The following is a 13,645-nucleotide window of genomic DNA, read 5'->3' as shown; positions in this document are numbered from 1 at the left end:
GTTTTTCTTAGCTGCGATTTCTAGGCCAGGTTTTATACAGCGCTGACGGTTTCTCTGTGAAAAAAAAGCAACTTTTTAAGCAGTATAATTTCAAATTTATTTACATTACTCAATAGTAAAAGACAATCACAAAGAAAATAATAAACCAACCAACCAAAACTATATAAAATGTGTTCTAAATCTGTTTAAACATTAACACTGTGACAAGATTCTTACTGTGGAAAGATTTCAGACACACCAGGTGTTTAGGAAAATTTAAAACTAAGGACTCAGTGGACAGAAAGTGGAACTAAAGGTACAAGAAAACAGCATTAGATATCTGCTAAAACGCTGTAGATGTGAAACTAAAATTGGCGTGATTGCTTTAGGAGACGTGAAGCATGAAGAGGAATGTTAACATAAACATTTTCCCATCAGGCTTGTTGATCATATTCCACTCACACCGTCACATACAGTCTAAAACCTATTTTCTCTTCCACACTCACACACTCCCCAGCCTGCCGTTACATGATGGAGCAGCTGAACTTGGGTGAGGTGGTCCATCGCAGCCAGCCCAGCCTCTCATCGCTGTAGGGAGGGTAGCGGAGGCTGTTGATCCTCTCCAGAGCCCAGCCTCGCAGCATGCAGGCTCTCCGGTGGCTGAACGTCTCAAAGCCAAAGCGGCCGTGGTAGCAGCCGAAACCACTGGCCCCTGGATGGAGAAAGGAGGACGCTGGTCAGGAAGGCCTTTTATTATCATCGCTTACACTTTCTATTTTATGTGAATTTTTGCAGGTTTTTAATCCTTAATGTGTAAATTACTTTGGTAAATTCACACCAAAAATAAATACTGTAGGTGCTTAACCCCAATATTTAAGCTTGTTAGGTTAATTTATCATATTATTTTTACTGAAAAAGCAACAGCTGTTTCAACCCTTTAACGCTGATCATCGTGAATTTGCATCATGCTGCTTTTATTCAGACTGCAAAGCAGTATGATGCAAAGCGACAAAAAAACTGGACAAACGAAAAAAATGAGACAAAAAATGACAAAAGCAAGAAACAAAGCGATGCAAGTGAGATAAACAAAATGACAAAAACGACACACAAAACAACGAAAAAAGCAAAACACAAAATGGCAAAAATAAAAAAAACAAGCAAGACGGAGAGGAAACAAAACGACAAAAACATGAGACACGACAAAAGTCAGACAAAAAAACCCAAACCCAGACGGAATATTACAAAAACGAGACACAAAATGACAAAAGAACAGTGAACAACATGGTATTTTACTTTATGATATAAAAAAAACAAAATCAGACAAAAAAAGACAAAAAAACAAAATATTACAAAAATGAGACACGACACGAAAAAAACAAAGAAAGAGACAAAAATGAGATAAATGTTTAAAAGTGACAAAAAAATGGATAAACAACAAAAACGAGACAAAAAAATGACAAAAGCGAGAAATAAAACAACAAAAAATAGACAAGCCAAGCAAAACAAAAAGAAAACACAAGATGACAAAAAATGAGAAAAACGACGTCAGACAAAAAAGACAAAATATTACAAAAAAAACAAAACGACAAAAAATTAGACAAACAACATGAAACAAAACAAAAAAAGAGACAAAAAATGACAGAAAAGGAACCTAATGACAAAAAATAGACAAAAAAACAAGTGAGACAAAAAACACAAAACGACAAAAAAAATAGACAAACGACACGCAACAAAAAGACAAAAAATGAGAAAGTTACAAAGCAACAAAAAATGGACAAACGACAAAAACAAGACAAAAAATGACAGAAACGACAAACAAAACAAAAACATGCGACAAACGACGTCAGACAAAAAACAAGACACAAAATGACAAAAACGAGACAAACATCACAAAACAAAAAAGAGACAAAAAATTTGATAAAAGTTACAAAGGGACAAAAAAAAAATTTAACACAAATGAGACAAAAAATGACAAAAAGAGGGAACGAAATGACAAGAAAAAATAGGCGAGACAAAAAGGAAACAAAACAACAACAAAGCAACAAAAAGTCAGACAAAAACAAGACAAAATATTACAAAAGTGAGACACAAAATGACAAAAGAACAATGAACAATCTAGTAATTTACTTTCTGATCAAAACAACTTGTCATGGTGTAGAAATGATTTTAAATTTATAGTTTTACTAATTTACAATCTGCAGTTAATGTCTCCTCTGGAATTTTTACACTTTGAGGACCGGATTGGACCCTCTGGAGGACCGCTTTTGGCCCACGGGCCCCATGTTTGACTCAGAGTTACACAGAAGGCTGCCTGATTATAGTTATTCAGTAGACAACCACCTGGTTTTGTGTCCATAAAGCTACAGCTTAAACTCACCATAGTTCACATTAATAGGATAGTCACATGAATGATTGTCATTGATGAGTCCCACCTACCTACTCCTCCAAAGGGCAGGCTGGGCAGGCTCATGTGGATGATGCTGTCATTAGAGCAGAATCCTCCGCTGCTCGTCTTCTCCATGACCGTCTTCACTGCCTTCAGACAGAAAGAAGACCACCGGTATAAACAGCAGACATCATGTTTAGGGCTCTGAGGAGGAACAGTTCAGTGTTCTTACAGAAGAGTCGTCTGAGAAGGTGTACAGGGCCAGAGGCTTCTCTCTGCTGGTGATGAAGGAGATGCCTTGCTCCAGAGACTCCACGGTGAGGATGGGCAGGATGGGGCCGAAGATCTCCTCTCCCATGAGGACATCGTCTTCAGCCACGTCCACCACCACTGTGGGAGCTGAGAAAGCACACAGACAGGAGCTGATACCTCCTTTATCTGGCATTTATGATGAACATTAAACAGACTAGAGCCATTCAGCCTTTCTATGTTGAATTAATGCCATTAAATCCAGATTTACACAACTTTTAGTCACTTATAAATGACGATTTTACTAAAAAAAAAGCTGCAAGGATTAATCAAGGAGATGTCAGCGAATAAATAATCAGCAACTGTTCTGATAATTGATTAATCAGCTTAAATCTTTTTTTTTCAGGAAAAGAAGTTAAAACAAGACACTAAAGAACATTATCTTCAGCTTAGAGATACACTGATGAACATTTTACCAAGCATACAACTGATCAAAAGAAAACAATCAATAGATTAACAAACAATGTAAACAATCATGAGTTGATCAGATGGTGAATGAACTCATTTAATACCGACCTACTTTCCTATATTTTTACTGTAATTTTACTATATTTTTTAACTCTATTTTTTCTATATTTTTACTGTATTTTTGCTATATTTTTTACTGTATTTTTGCTATATTTTTAATGTATTTTTGCTATATTTTATTACACTACTGTTCAAAAGTTTGGCGTCATTTAAAAATGTCCTCATTTTTGAAAGAAAAGCATTTTTTTCGATGCAGATAACATTAAATGAATGATAAATCCAGTGTAGACATTGTTAATGTGGTAAATGACTATTGTAGCTGGAAACAGCTGATTTTTAATGGAATATCTCCATAGAGGTACAGAGGAACATTTCCAGCAACCATCACTCCTGTGTTCTAATGCTACATTGTGTTAGCTAATGGTGTTGAAAGGCTAATTGATGATTAGAAAACCTTTGTGCAGTTATGTTAGCACATGAATAAAAGTGGGAGTTTTAACTTTTGAACGGTAGTTTATGTGACTGTATTTATTATTTTAGGCTAAATATGAGTGACTCTCAGCCTAACCTACCGATGTATTTCTCCTCCTGGTTGCTCTCTCCTCCTATCACCACCTTGCCGCTGGTCTTTCCCAGCATTTCCATCAGACGAGTCCAGTGTTGGGGCGACACGATGCGGGAATAGTCGGGGCACTTCTGAGGCTCCTTGCCGTAGAATTCCTCCAGAGCCTGGCGGATGGCGGGCAGGATGGCATCCCGGATGGCCGTGGAGCAGAGCACATAGTCTGGAGCCACGCAGCTCTGGCCGGCGTTGAAGAACTTGGCCCACACCAAGCGGCGAGCGGCATAGAGAATGTTTACCTGACCGTAGATGAAGCAGGGACACTTCCCACCCAGCTCCAAAGTCACCGGGGTCAAATGAACGGATGCTGCCTGCAGGATAGAGCGGGCCACGTTCTGAGAACCTGAAGTAGGGAAGAGTTGCATTTAGACGTCACACCAACAGTTCAGTGTTTTCAGATCAATGCATCAGCTGAATTGACTCAGAAAGCTCAGTCCTCCACCAAGGCTGCTCAGTCATATCACTTCCAACGGATGAAATCTTCTAAAAAAAATGACCTTACACTGAGCACAGGTGTGTGTTCTGCATGTGTACGTTATGTACGGATACCGAATCACGTGACCTAAATATGTAGCGGGTGGCGGGAACTGATGGGACTCAGAAACACCCCCACAATTTAATCAGTTGTTCCTCGGATCATTTCTGATGGATAAGTCCTTTCCTTGAAACAGTAATAATACTGGACACTGATGTGAGATTCTGTGCTCCTGGAGGCTTTTACCTGTGTAGAAGATGTGATCGAATCGATGCTTCAGGAGGGCCTTCGTCTCTTCTGCTCCGCCACTAATAACTGCAAAACAGTCCTAAAAAAAACAAGAGTCCAGTCAGTGTCACATTTACTGAGACCAGCTCTCAGGTCTCTTTATGGATGTTCTCTGCCATGAACACTGTGTATAAGAAAGGAACATTTGTTTAGTCCAGTATTCATACAAACAAAAATAGAAGCAATTAAAAAGTGGATTTATATTTAGGTCACAAGCCAAACCTCTGGGCTTGAAAGGAGCTGTTTCCAGACTTGTTTTTCCCTCATTTTGTTCAGTTTTGAAGCAGAGATAGTGGTTCTGGTAATGTATGAGATCTTGTATCTGGAAACCATGATGAGGGAGACGGCTGAGTGTTACTGGTTTCTTTAAAGGACTAATATATCCTCAAATCTAGGAAGCAAATTAGGAAAAATAAAATGTGTTGACTGAGAGCTAATAACTAAAGATGTTTTCCTGCAATTTAAGTTAAATATTAATGTTACTATCGATAGTTTTAACAAAATGCAAAACAAAAACATGAATTTTTGTAAAAAAAAAATACAGGACGTCCTCGACTTACGTCAGATTTTGACCATAAGTCGGAACTCTAGTGAAAATGTAAACAAAGTCGTTCCGTGCATCACGATATTGATCAGTTCTTCATAAAAGTCATGAATACCAACAACTTTCATGCATGTATGAATCATTTTACTAGAAGATAACAGAACATTGTAACGGACTGATGTTGTTGTTGATGTTTCAATGTTTATTGTTCAGTTCCAGATTTCCCTAATGTCAGTGAACGTACCATGTTTAGTTAGCTCACCTCTGATTGGCTGAGAGTCAGCAGTAGAGAGAGCTGGGAACGGCAGCTAATTCTGGAGCTAAATTATGGGGTTTTTCTAGTTATTCTGGCGTTGGCTACGGTCCACAGTAGCCTGTGTGAAGGTTCAATAAACCAGCAGAGAACCAGATAAAGTCTCACTCATTCATCACAGAGGGTCACTACAATATGTTGACCTGTTTTTACAACGTGACCCATGTTGGTCGGTGTTTCTTCCTGTTCCAGCGTTTTATTCTATCTAATTTCACTTCCTTTTCTTCCAAGCATCAGAAGAGTCTGACTTACGCTGGGAGCCATAATGAAGGACAAAAAGTTAGTGAATGTAGCACAATCCAAAAAATAACTGATATTCCAAAGTAATCCTGACTTTGCTTTCTGTCATTCAAAAAGCAATCTTTAGGTGGACAGAGAGCAGGAGAGGTGTTCGTAAAAGCAAACTGGAAAGGAGATAGAAGCTGAAACCAATAGCTGGGAGTTTTAAGAAGTCTGACATCTAGAAATATGGAAGCACAAAATGTAAATGACCTTGATACAGATAGTTAAAGAACTGTGATTACTGAAAATGAAACCCTGAGTGTATCGGTGCCCTCTGGTTGACATATTTCCTTTACCTGATGCAGGTATTTGGGGACCAGCTCTGCTATCAGACTGTCGGTGGCGGTGGAGACCTCTGAAGGCTTCAGGATCACACAGTTTCCTAGTCGGAGAAACACCAAGCAAAAAAACACATCCATGACCACGCTGACAGTCGCTGCATTTTCACATTTCTACAGCTGTTTGTTGCAGTGAAATGTTCTCTTCCAAACTCAGGACAAATCAGGGACATTTTCAGGGAAACAGATTCATTCTGGGGCTCTGCTGGCGTGTTTTCATCATTTACATTTCAAAAAGCTCATTATTTTTCTTATTGTGGATATTTATGCAGCTTCTGTCTCCCCAAAGGGTTCCAACTCTGCTCTGATTGTCGGCTCTCTCAAATTAAACCGACCCTGGAGTCTGGAATATACACAGTATAATAGTAGTTCACTTCTCCCCCTTCACCTAAAATGTCACCTTTTTAAATAACTTCATATAAACCCACAGTGGCCAACAGTTACTGGACAGACGTTCCATTTAATGCTACAGGACTATTTGTTGGCATTTATGAACGATGTGGCTCTTCTAAGACTCTTTTGTGTCAAAGTGAAAACATGTTTCTACAAAGTATAATGCCAACTAATCAAAAACATAACATGTAAGATGAGTGATTCCATAAGTATTTGCCCCCTTTAAGTCAGTATTTAGTTGATCCACCTTTGGCTAGAATCATGGCATTGAACTTGGTCTTAATCTGACTGGTCACATCAGGAAAGTGCAGTTTCATCCCATTCTTTTATGAATGAGTACAGCCAGTTGGTGCTAGAAAAACATCGAAGCAAGGTAAAATCTTTTACTGGCATTGTACATAGTTTCCTCTTTTCTGAAACCCGTCTTACATCAAATCTAGCTGCTGAGAATCCAAACTATTGCTGCAGAAGGCTCCACATGAGACTGACATGCAGGTGAACGGATGAACAGGTCTTCATTGTGTTTTAAGGTGGTGGCATTTCAACAGCAACTTTGATCATACAGGAACCTCCCAGGTCCACATTCCATCACAAATGTTTACATGTAGCATCGTACATATCATCTGCTGTCATCTGACCTCACCAGTCTTTCCACTGACTGATGACACAAATGTTTTCTGCTCTGAGAGGAAGTGATTTTTATATGTTGTCATGATAAATGTCAACTCCAAAGATCAGTCACCCCTCAGTGGTCATTTTAAGTCTTATTGTGGTCATTTTGTGCCTTTTTGTGGTAATTTTGTGTGTCTCTGTGGTCATTTTGCTACTTTTTGTAGTTATTTTGTGTGTCTCATCATTTTGTGTCTTTATATGATCATTATGTGTCTCACTGAGTCATTTTCTGTTTTTCTGTAGTCATTTTGTGCATTTTTGTAGTCATGCTGTTTCTTCTTGTGGTTATTTTGTGTGTCTTTGTGCTTATTTTGCTTCTTTTTTGGTTATTTTCAGACTTTTGTGGGCATTTGAGGTCTTTTTGTGGTCATTTAGTGCCTTTTGGGGTCATTTTCAGTTGGTTTGTGGTCATTTTAGGTGTTTTGTGGTCATTTTGTGTGTCTCTGTGGTCATTTTGCAACTTTTTCAAGTTGTTCTGGCGTTGGCAACGGCTCACAGTAGAACCCTCTGTGCTCATTGTGTTTCTTTTTTGGTCATTTTCAGTCTGTTTTGTGGTAATTTTAGATGTTTTGTGGTCATTTTGTGCCTTTTTGTAGTTATTTTGTGTGTCTCTTATCATTTTGTGTCTTTATATGATAATTATCTGTCTCACTGAATCATTCAGTGTGAGATACCTGCAGCAATGGCTCCAACCATGGGCAGGATGAGGAGCTGCAGAGGGTAGTTCCACGTCCCGATGATCAACACAACTCCTAACGGTTGCCTCTGAACAAAACAGTCATCGAACTTTGTGGCCTGGAAGCAGAAAAAGAAATACTGAAAATAAATCAAGTAGCAGCATAAGGATCGTTCCAGAACTGGAGACATTTGGACACAAAACAACAAAACAAGGCAGAAAACGACAAAAACAAGACAGAAAATGACAGAAATGAGATGGAAAACGACAAAATACATTCACACAACAACTGCATGTTGTAGTATTTTCTACATGGATTATTTGAAATTTGATGTAAATGTCCTCCAGCTCTGGAACGACCCATAAGTCCTTAAAGATATAACGTAAGATCAAGAATATCTGTATTATTCTGGAGGAGCACAGCCAGCAGGAGTCACATAATCATTTCACAAACACCAATAAAGAGAAAATAAAGACACTCTGACAGCAGTCTCTCATCTGTTTCTATTGTTTTATATATATATATATATATATATAGCTCATCTTTTTGTCAAAGGCAGAAATGAAGATGCTTTTCTCAACTTACTTAGAATAAAATCTTGAACCTACCAGGTTTTTCTCGACGTACTCCGGCTGCATCCAGCTGGACAGGTTGGAGATGGTGTGGTGAAGGTCGTTGGTCACGATGTCCAGCTCGGACAGCAACGCCTCAAATCTGGGCTGAAGTTCAAACACAAGTAGGTTTGTGTTCATTGTGGTGCAGCAGACAGACAGCAGCATCAGACGTGAGCAGTTGTATGGTCACGTGTTGGGGGATTCCATCACGGTGTTCATGGGTCTGGATGAAATCTAAACAGTCTCGTACCTTTGCCAGATCTTTGTGCAGCGCCACTACAAACTTCTCCTCGTTCTCTTTGAGCATCGACATGAGCTTCATCAGCTGCGTTCGACGGAACTGTTCCGGCACCGTGACTCCTGAACGAAACGCTGATCGTAACCGTTCCACCACCTCACTGTGGGAGTCCATACTTCCACCTGAGAGACAGAACAAATCTCAGCTTTCAATTAACTGGACATGAAGAAATACAAGATTTCACATCTGAGAGGCTGGAACAGGTTAATGATTGTTTCTTAATTGAAAAATGGCAATTAATCAACACAATGATCAATAATTCATCTCAGCATTAAGGCTCAATCACTCTGAGTCCTTATTAAGGGTTTCTGACAACAACAACTTCAATCATACAGGAACCTACCAGGTCCACATTCCAGAACAAAATGTTTACACATATAAACATTTTTTTTTCTTTTACCCTCTGCAATCCCTACCCAGATCCCAACATGTCCTTTTTCTTTTTTCTTCAAGAAAGGTGCACGCAGCACTGCACAGCAGCCGGAGCTGTCATTGGCAGGGCAGCTCAAATGAAATTTCGTTGTATATGAAAATGTGCAATGACCAATAAATAAAGATTGATAATCTGTTGTCACCTCACCTCACCAGTCTATCCATTGGCTGATGAGTCAAATGTTCTGCTACTGTGAGATGAAGTGAATGTTTTTATATTATATAACAGATCTCATGACTGCCGGTATGTGAAAGGTCGACTCCAAACACCATTCCCCCCTGAGTCCTCTGAGAAGCTCAGAGGAGATAGAGTCTTCTCTGTTGCTGCTCCCAGATTGTGGAATAATCTCCCTATGCACATCAGAGAGGCTCCCTCACTGTCGGTTTTTAATACAAAACTTAAAACCTATTTTTATTCACTGGCTTTTAACACAGCATGAGACTCTGCTTCTGTTTTATTGTGCTGCTGTCTTAATATGTGTATGTTTTATTTATTGATTTAATGTTTTAATTCATTGTTTATTGTACAGCACTTTGTTTCAGCGGCTGCTGTTTTAAAGCGCTTTATAAATAAAGCTGAGTTGAGTTGAGCTGAGTCTGAATCTAAAGCGTCTATTTCCTGAAACTAAAGCCGTGTCCTGGGTCAATAGTTTTTTTTTTAAAAAGGAAAACAAGATTTTCCCATCTGAGAGGCTGGAACAGGTTAATGATTGTTTCTTAACTAATAAATGGCAATTAATCAACACAATGGTCAACAAGAAAAGCAGTCAGAGAGCCCAGTACTCCGCTTAGGATGCTCAGTCCTTGTATGATTTTGATGGATAAAGGTACAGTCCACCAGATCTCATAATTTTCTGCATCCCATTCGTTGTCTATGTGAAACGCACCATGTTGCATGCTGGTCTAGTTATGGTGCGTTTCCAGCTGCGATTCCTGGAGCTGGCCACAGCTCATTTGCATAAAACAGACTCGATTTCTACTTTATACAAATTCGATGCAGAGTTAAAAATTCAACGCATCGTGAAACTTTGGTCAAATATCTAAACTAGTCATCAGTGAACTAAAACCAGGACAGATTCAGCTGCTGCACACATTAGTTCTCACCTCAAATGCTTTCAGAAATACTTTTTGCTGAACTGTTTTTGAATTAAAAGAGAAACTTTATGACTGAGTCGCCATTTTGGTCCGACGCATCTACCGGACTCTCAAGCTGAAAGCTGTCATGTGACCAGTAGTGGTCCGCCTAGTGACCGCCCACCATGCGGGTAATTTTCAGATACGGCGCATTTTTACACAATAGTATGTAATAATTAGTATACCGTTCTCTGTTTACATGCAGGAAAAACACACCAAGTGGACACACGACTTAAGTCCTGACAAGTCCTCAGTGGTGGATTTGTAGTAGGATCACAGTCATGTGATCATCAGCAGACAGCTGATGTAGCGTTCCCTTGTTGTCATGGTTACAGTGACACCGTGCCGCTATCTGGCAATGATGCAGAAATCTTTAACAGATCTCCACATTTGTCCAAAATGATTAGAAATTTGACCAGAACTTGCTCAAAAAATCCTCTTTTCCTGTTCACAATCTGTCCACGATGAGTTAAACATCTAGGATGGCTTAGAAGGGTTCCAAAAATGACTAAAAACAATAAAAACATGTCCAAAATGACTCAAATTTGACCTCATACAAAATCCTCCTTAACTGTTCAAAATCTATCCAAAATGAGTTAATTGTCCAGAATGGCTGAGAAGGGTTAAAAAAAAATTACTAGAAATGGATCCAAAATGACTTTAAAATGTCTTCAAACTATTAAAATTTTCTGTAAAAAGTAGGAATTATTCACAGTTACAGTTTTATAAACATTCAGGGTCCTCAGCGGTGGATTTGTAGTAGGATCACAATCAGCTGATGTAGTGTTCACTTGTTGTCATGGTTACAGTGACGCCATCCGGCAATAATACAGAAATCTTTAACAAATCTGTGGATCCAGACTATAAGCTGCATCACTGCTAAAATCTAACCACTTGGTCCTTGAGTCATTTCTGACCTTTAATGAAAATTTCATCCAAATCTGTTAGTCTGTTTTTGAGTAAAGTTGCACACAGACGGACACAGATCATCAAGTAACTCCTCCGAGGCTCCGCCTCCTTCTCGAAGTAATAATTTACCACAGCAGTGCAGCATTAAGACTGGATCACTCTGAGTCCTAATCAAGTGTTTCTAACTCTAATTAAGAGACATTAACCCTCCTGTTGTCTTCATTTACAGGCACCAAAAAATATTGTTTACTTGTCTGAAAAAAATCCAAAAATTCAGCAAAAAAATTCACCAAATTTCTGAAAATTTGCAAAACCTTCAGGAAGAAAATTCCAATAATTCCTTAAAAGTTTCCCTTAAAAGTTTTATTTTAAAAAATCCCCCAAATTTGGCAAGAACATTCTTGTAACTATTTTCAAAAAATGAGTAAAAATCTTCAAAAAAAAATCCTAAAAATATCTAAAGTGATTCCATATATATCAGTAAAACTTCTAATATTTTCTCTATGAACATTCACATAAAAATTAAACAAAATCCAGTGAATTTCGCTGGATTTTGGTTGATTTTTATGTGAATGTTCTTAAAGAAACATTTCTAACATTTCTTTTTTTACACCAAAAAATGTTCAAAGATTTCCCAAAAAAGTTGAAAATGTGGACATCAGAAGTTTCACTGTGAAAACATTCTTTTTCTCACATTTTCAAACTTGAAAACGGGTCAATTTTGACCCGCAGGACGACACGAGGGTTAATTGAACCATTAGTTAACTGTCAGGTTTGATGTTCAGCATTTCCTTAAATGCCTGAGCAGCTCTTGGATGTTCACCTTCAGCCTCACAGTTCCAGAGAGCTGACAGCTGCTATAGCTTCAACAATCATTCCTGTGGCTACACGTTGGTGAGCTACAGATAGAGAGACACCCCGTTTACAGACCAGATGAGCCGGTTCGACAAAAACACACGGGTGGCAGAACCCAATGAGAACACATGAACCAGACACTTCAACAGAACATACAACAGATAGAAGACAGCAAATCAGTGAGTCTAGCTCTGGAGATGCTTATTTTAATAACTTCAACAGACAGTAGTGGATTTAAGGAGCGCACCTGAAGTCATTTCGCAGGTAAAATTAGTGAAGAAGATCTAAATAATCTAACGACTGTACGGCAGCTCTGGTTAAATGTGCAGAAACAAACATGAACTGATATATTTCCCACAGCTGCACCAGTAGTAATTAATTAATTAACTTAAAAGTGAACTTTTAGGACGATTATTTCTGCAACCTTACAGCTGCCTTGTGTGACGAAAAGCAGCATGTTGTTAGTAATCTCCTTTACAATTAATTAAACATACAGCTGTTTTTTTGTTTACTTCACACATTTCCCGGCTTAGACACGAGAACTCGTGGCCATTCATGCACGAGAAAACATTATTTCAATCCAGAATAAACCTCACCGTGTTCGTGTCCGTTCCGTCTCAAACCGTTCGTCCTCCTGCAGACAGAGCCGGGATGAGCTCTGATTTCCGGGTGTTGTTCCTCCTTCGGTTTCTTTAGAGCTTTGGAAGAAGTGGGAGGGGTGGGCGAGGTCCGTCGAGCCAGAAAAACTGGACCAAAACTAGTCCAACAGAGGGAAATTAACCGCGGAAGTTAACCCCGTCTCCCTGTCTGACCCGGGGAGTGGAGGAGGGTGGATCGATCTGAACGTCAGCAGTACCGATACCAGCGCTGGTGTTGATACTGAACGATATCAGTGTATTAAGATCGATACTTTAATGTGCCAATTACAAAGACCACAGAAAACCTACCCAGGAATTAGTCTGATCCTTAACCCTCCTGTCATCCTGCAGGCAAATTTTCAGAAATTGTGAATTTTTTTGCAGAATTTTGGGATTTTTTTCAGACTAGGAAACTATGTTTTTTGGTGCCTGTAAATGGAGACAACAGGAGGGTTAAACCCTGTAAGCATTTAAAACCCCATCTTCATTCCAGATGTGGACAACCAAATACAGCACTTAACCTTTGTTCTAAACCAGGGGTGTCAAACTCCAAATATTATTAGAAATAATGGAAACGTCACATTTTTCCTTTTCGTGCAAAAAAAGTACATTCTGAAAATGTTCACATTTAAGGAATTATCATTTTATAAAACATCATGAAAAAACTGAAGATTATTCAGCCTCAGTGTTAACAAAAAATGACAAAGAAAGGAATAAAATGACAACAAACACAAGCAAGACAAAAAGGAAATACAAAACGTCAAGTCAGACAAAAAAAAATCAAGACAAAAATTATAAAAATGAGACACAAAATGACAAAAACGAGACAAACAAAACAAATCAAAGAGAAAAAGTTAGACAAAACAGTCAAAGCATCGAAAAAATGAGAAACGACGTAAGCGAGACAAAAAGGAAACACAAAATGACAAAAACATGAGACAAACGACAAAAGTCAGACGAAAAAGACAAAAAAACAACAAAACCAAGACAAATTACAAAAATAAGACAAGCGACACAAA

At 38.6% G+C, this 13,645-nt stretch overlaps 1 protein-coding gene across 1 annotated transcript; it reads right to left on the bottom strand.

Annotated features, from left to right (window-relative positions):
• Positions 1–72: 72 nt before the first annotated feature.
• On the bottom strand, positions 73–12,772 carry aldh3b1 (aldehyde dehydrogenase 3 family, member B1). The gene is made up of 10 exons (XM_023284572.3): positions 12,585–12,772; positions 8,611–8,780; positions 8,355–8,465; positions 7,744–7,864; positions 5,963–6,048; positions 4,486–4,567; positions 3,715–4,107; positions 2,598–2,764; positions 2,416–2,515; positions 73–691 (listed from the first exon to the last, which is right to left on the bottom strand). The coding sequence occupies exons 2-10, from the start codon at positions 8,770–8,772 to the stop codon at positions 504–506; spliced, it is 1,410 nt and encodes a 469-aa protein (XP_023140340.2). The 5' UTR covers positions 8,773–8,780; positions 12,585–12,772; the 3' UTR covers positions 73–503.
• Between the last annotated feature and the right edge of the window lie 873 nt (positions 12,773–13,645).

This window comes from Amphiprion ocellaris, chromosome 19 (genome assembly GCF_022539595.1).
Source record: "Amphiprion ocellaris isolate individual 3 ecotype Okinawa chromosome 19, ASM2253959v1, whole genome shotgun sequence".
NCBI classification, from domain to species: Eukaryota; Metazoa; Chordata; class Actinopteri; family Pomacentridae; genus Amphiprion; species Amphiprion ocellaris.
The sequence above is the reverse complement of the archived record's forward strand: the minus strand, read 5'-3'. Positions and strand labels throughout refer to the sequence as shown.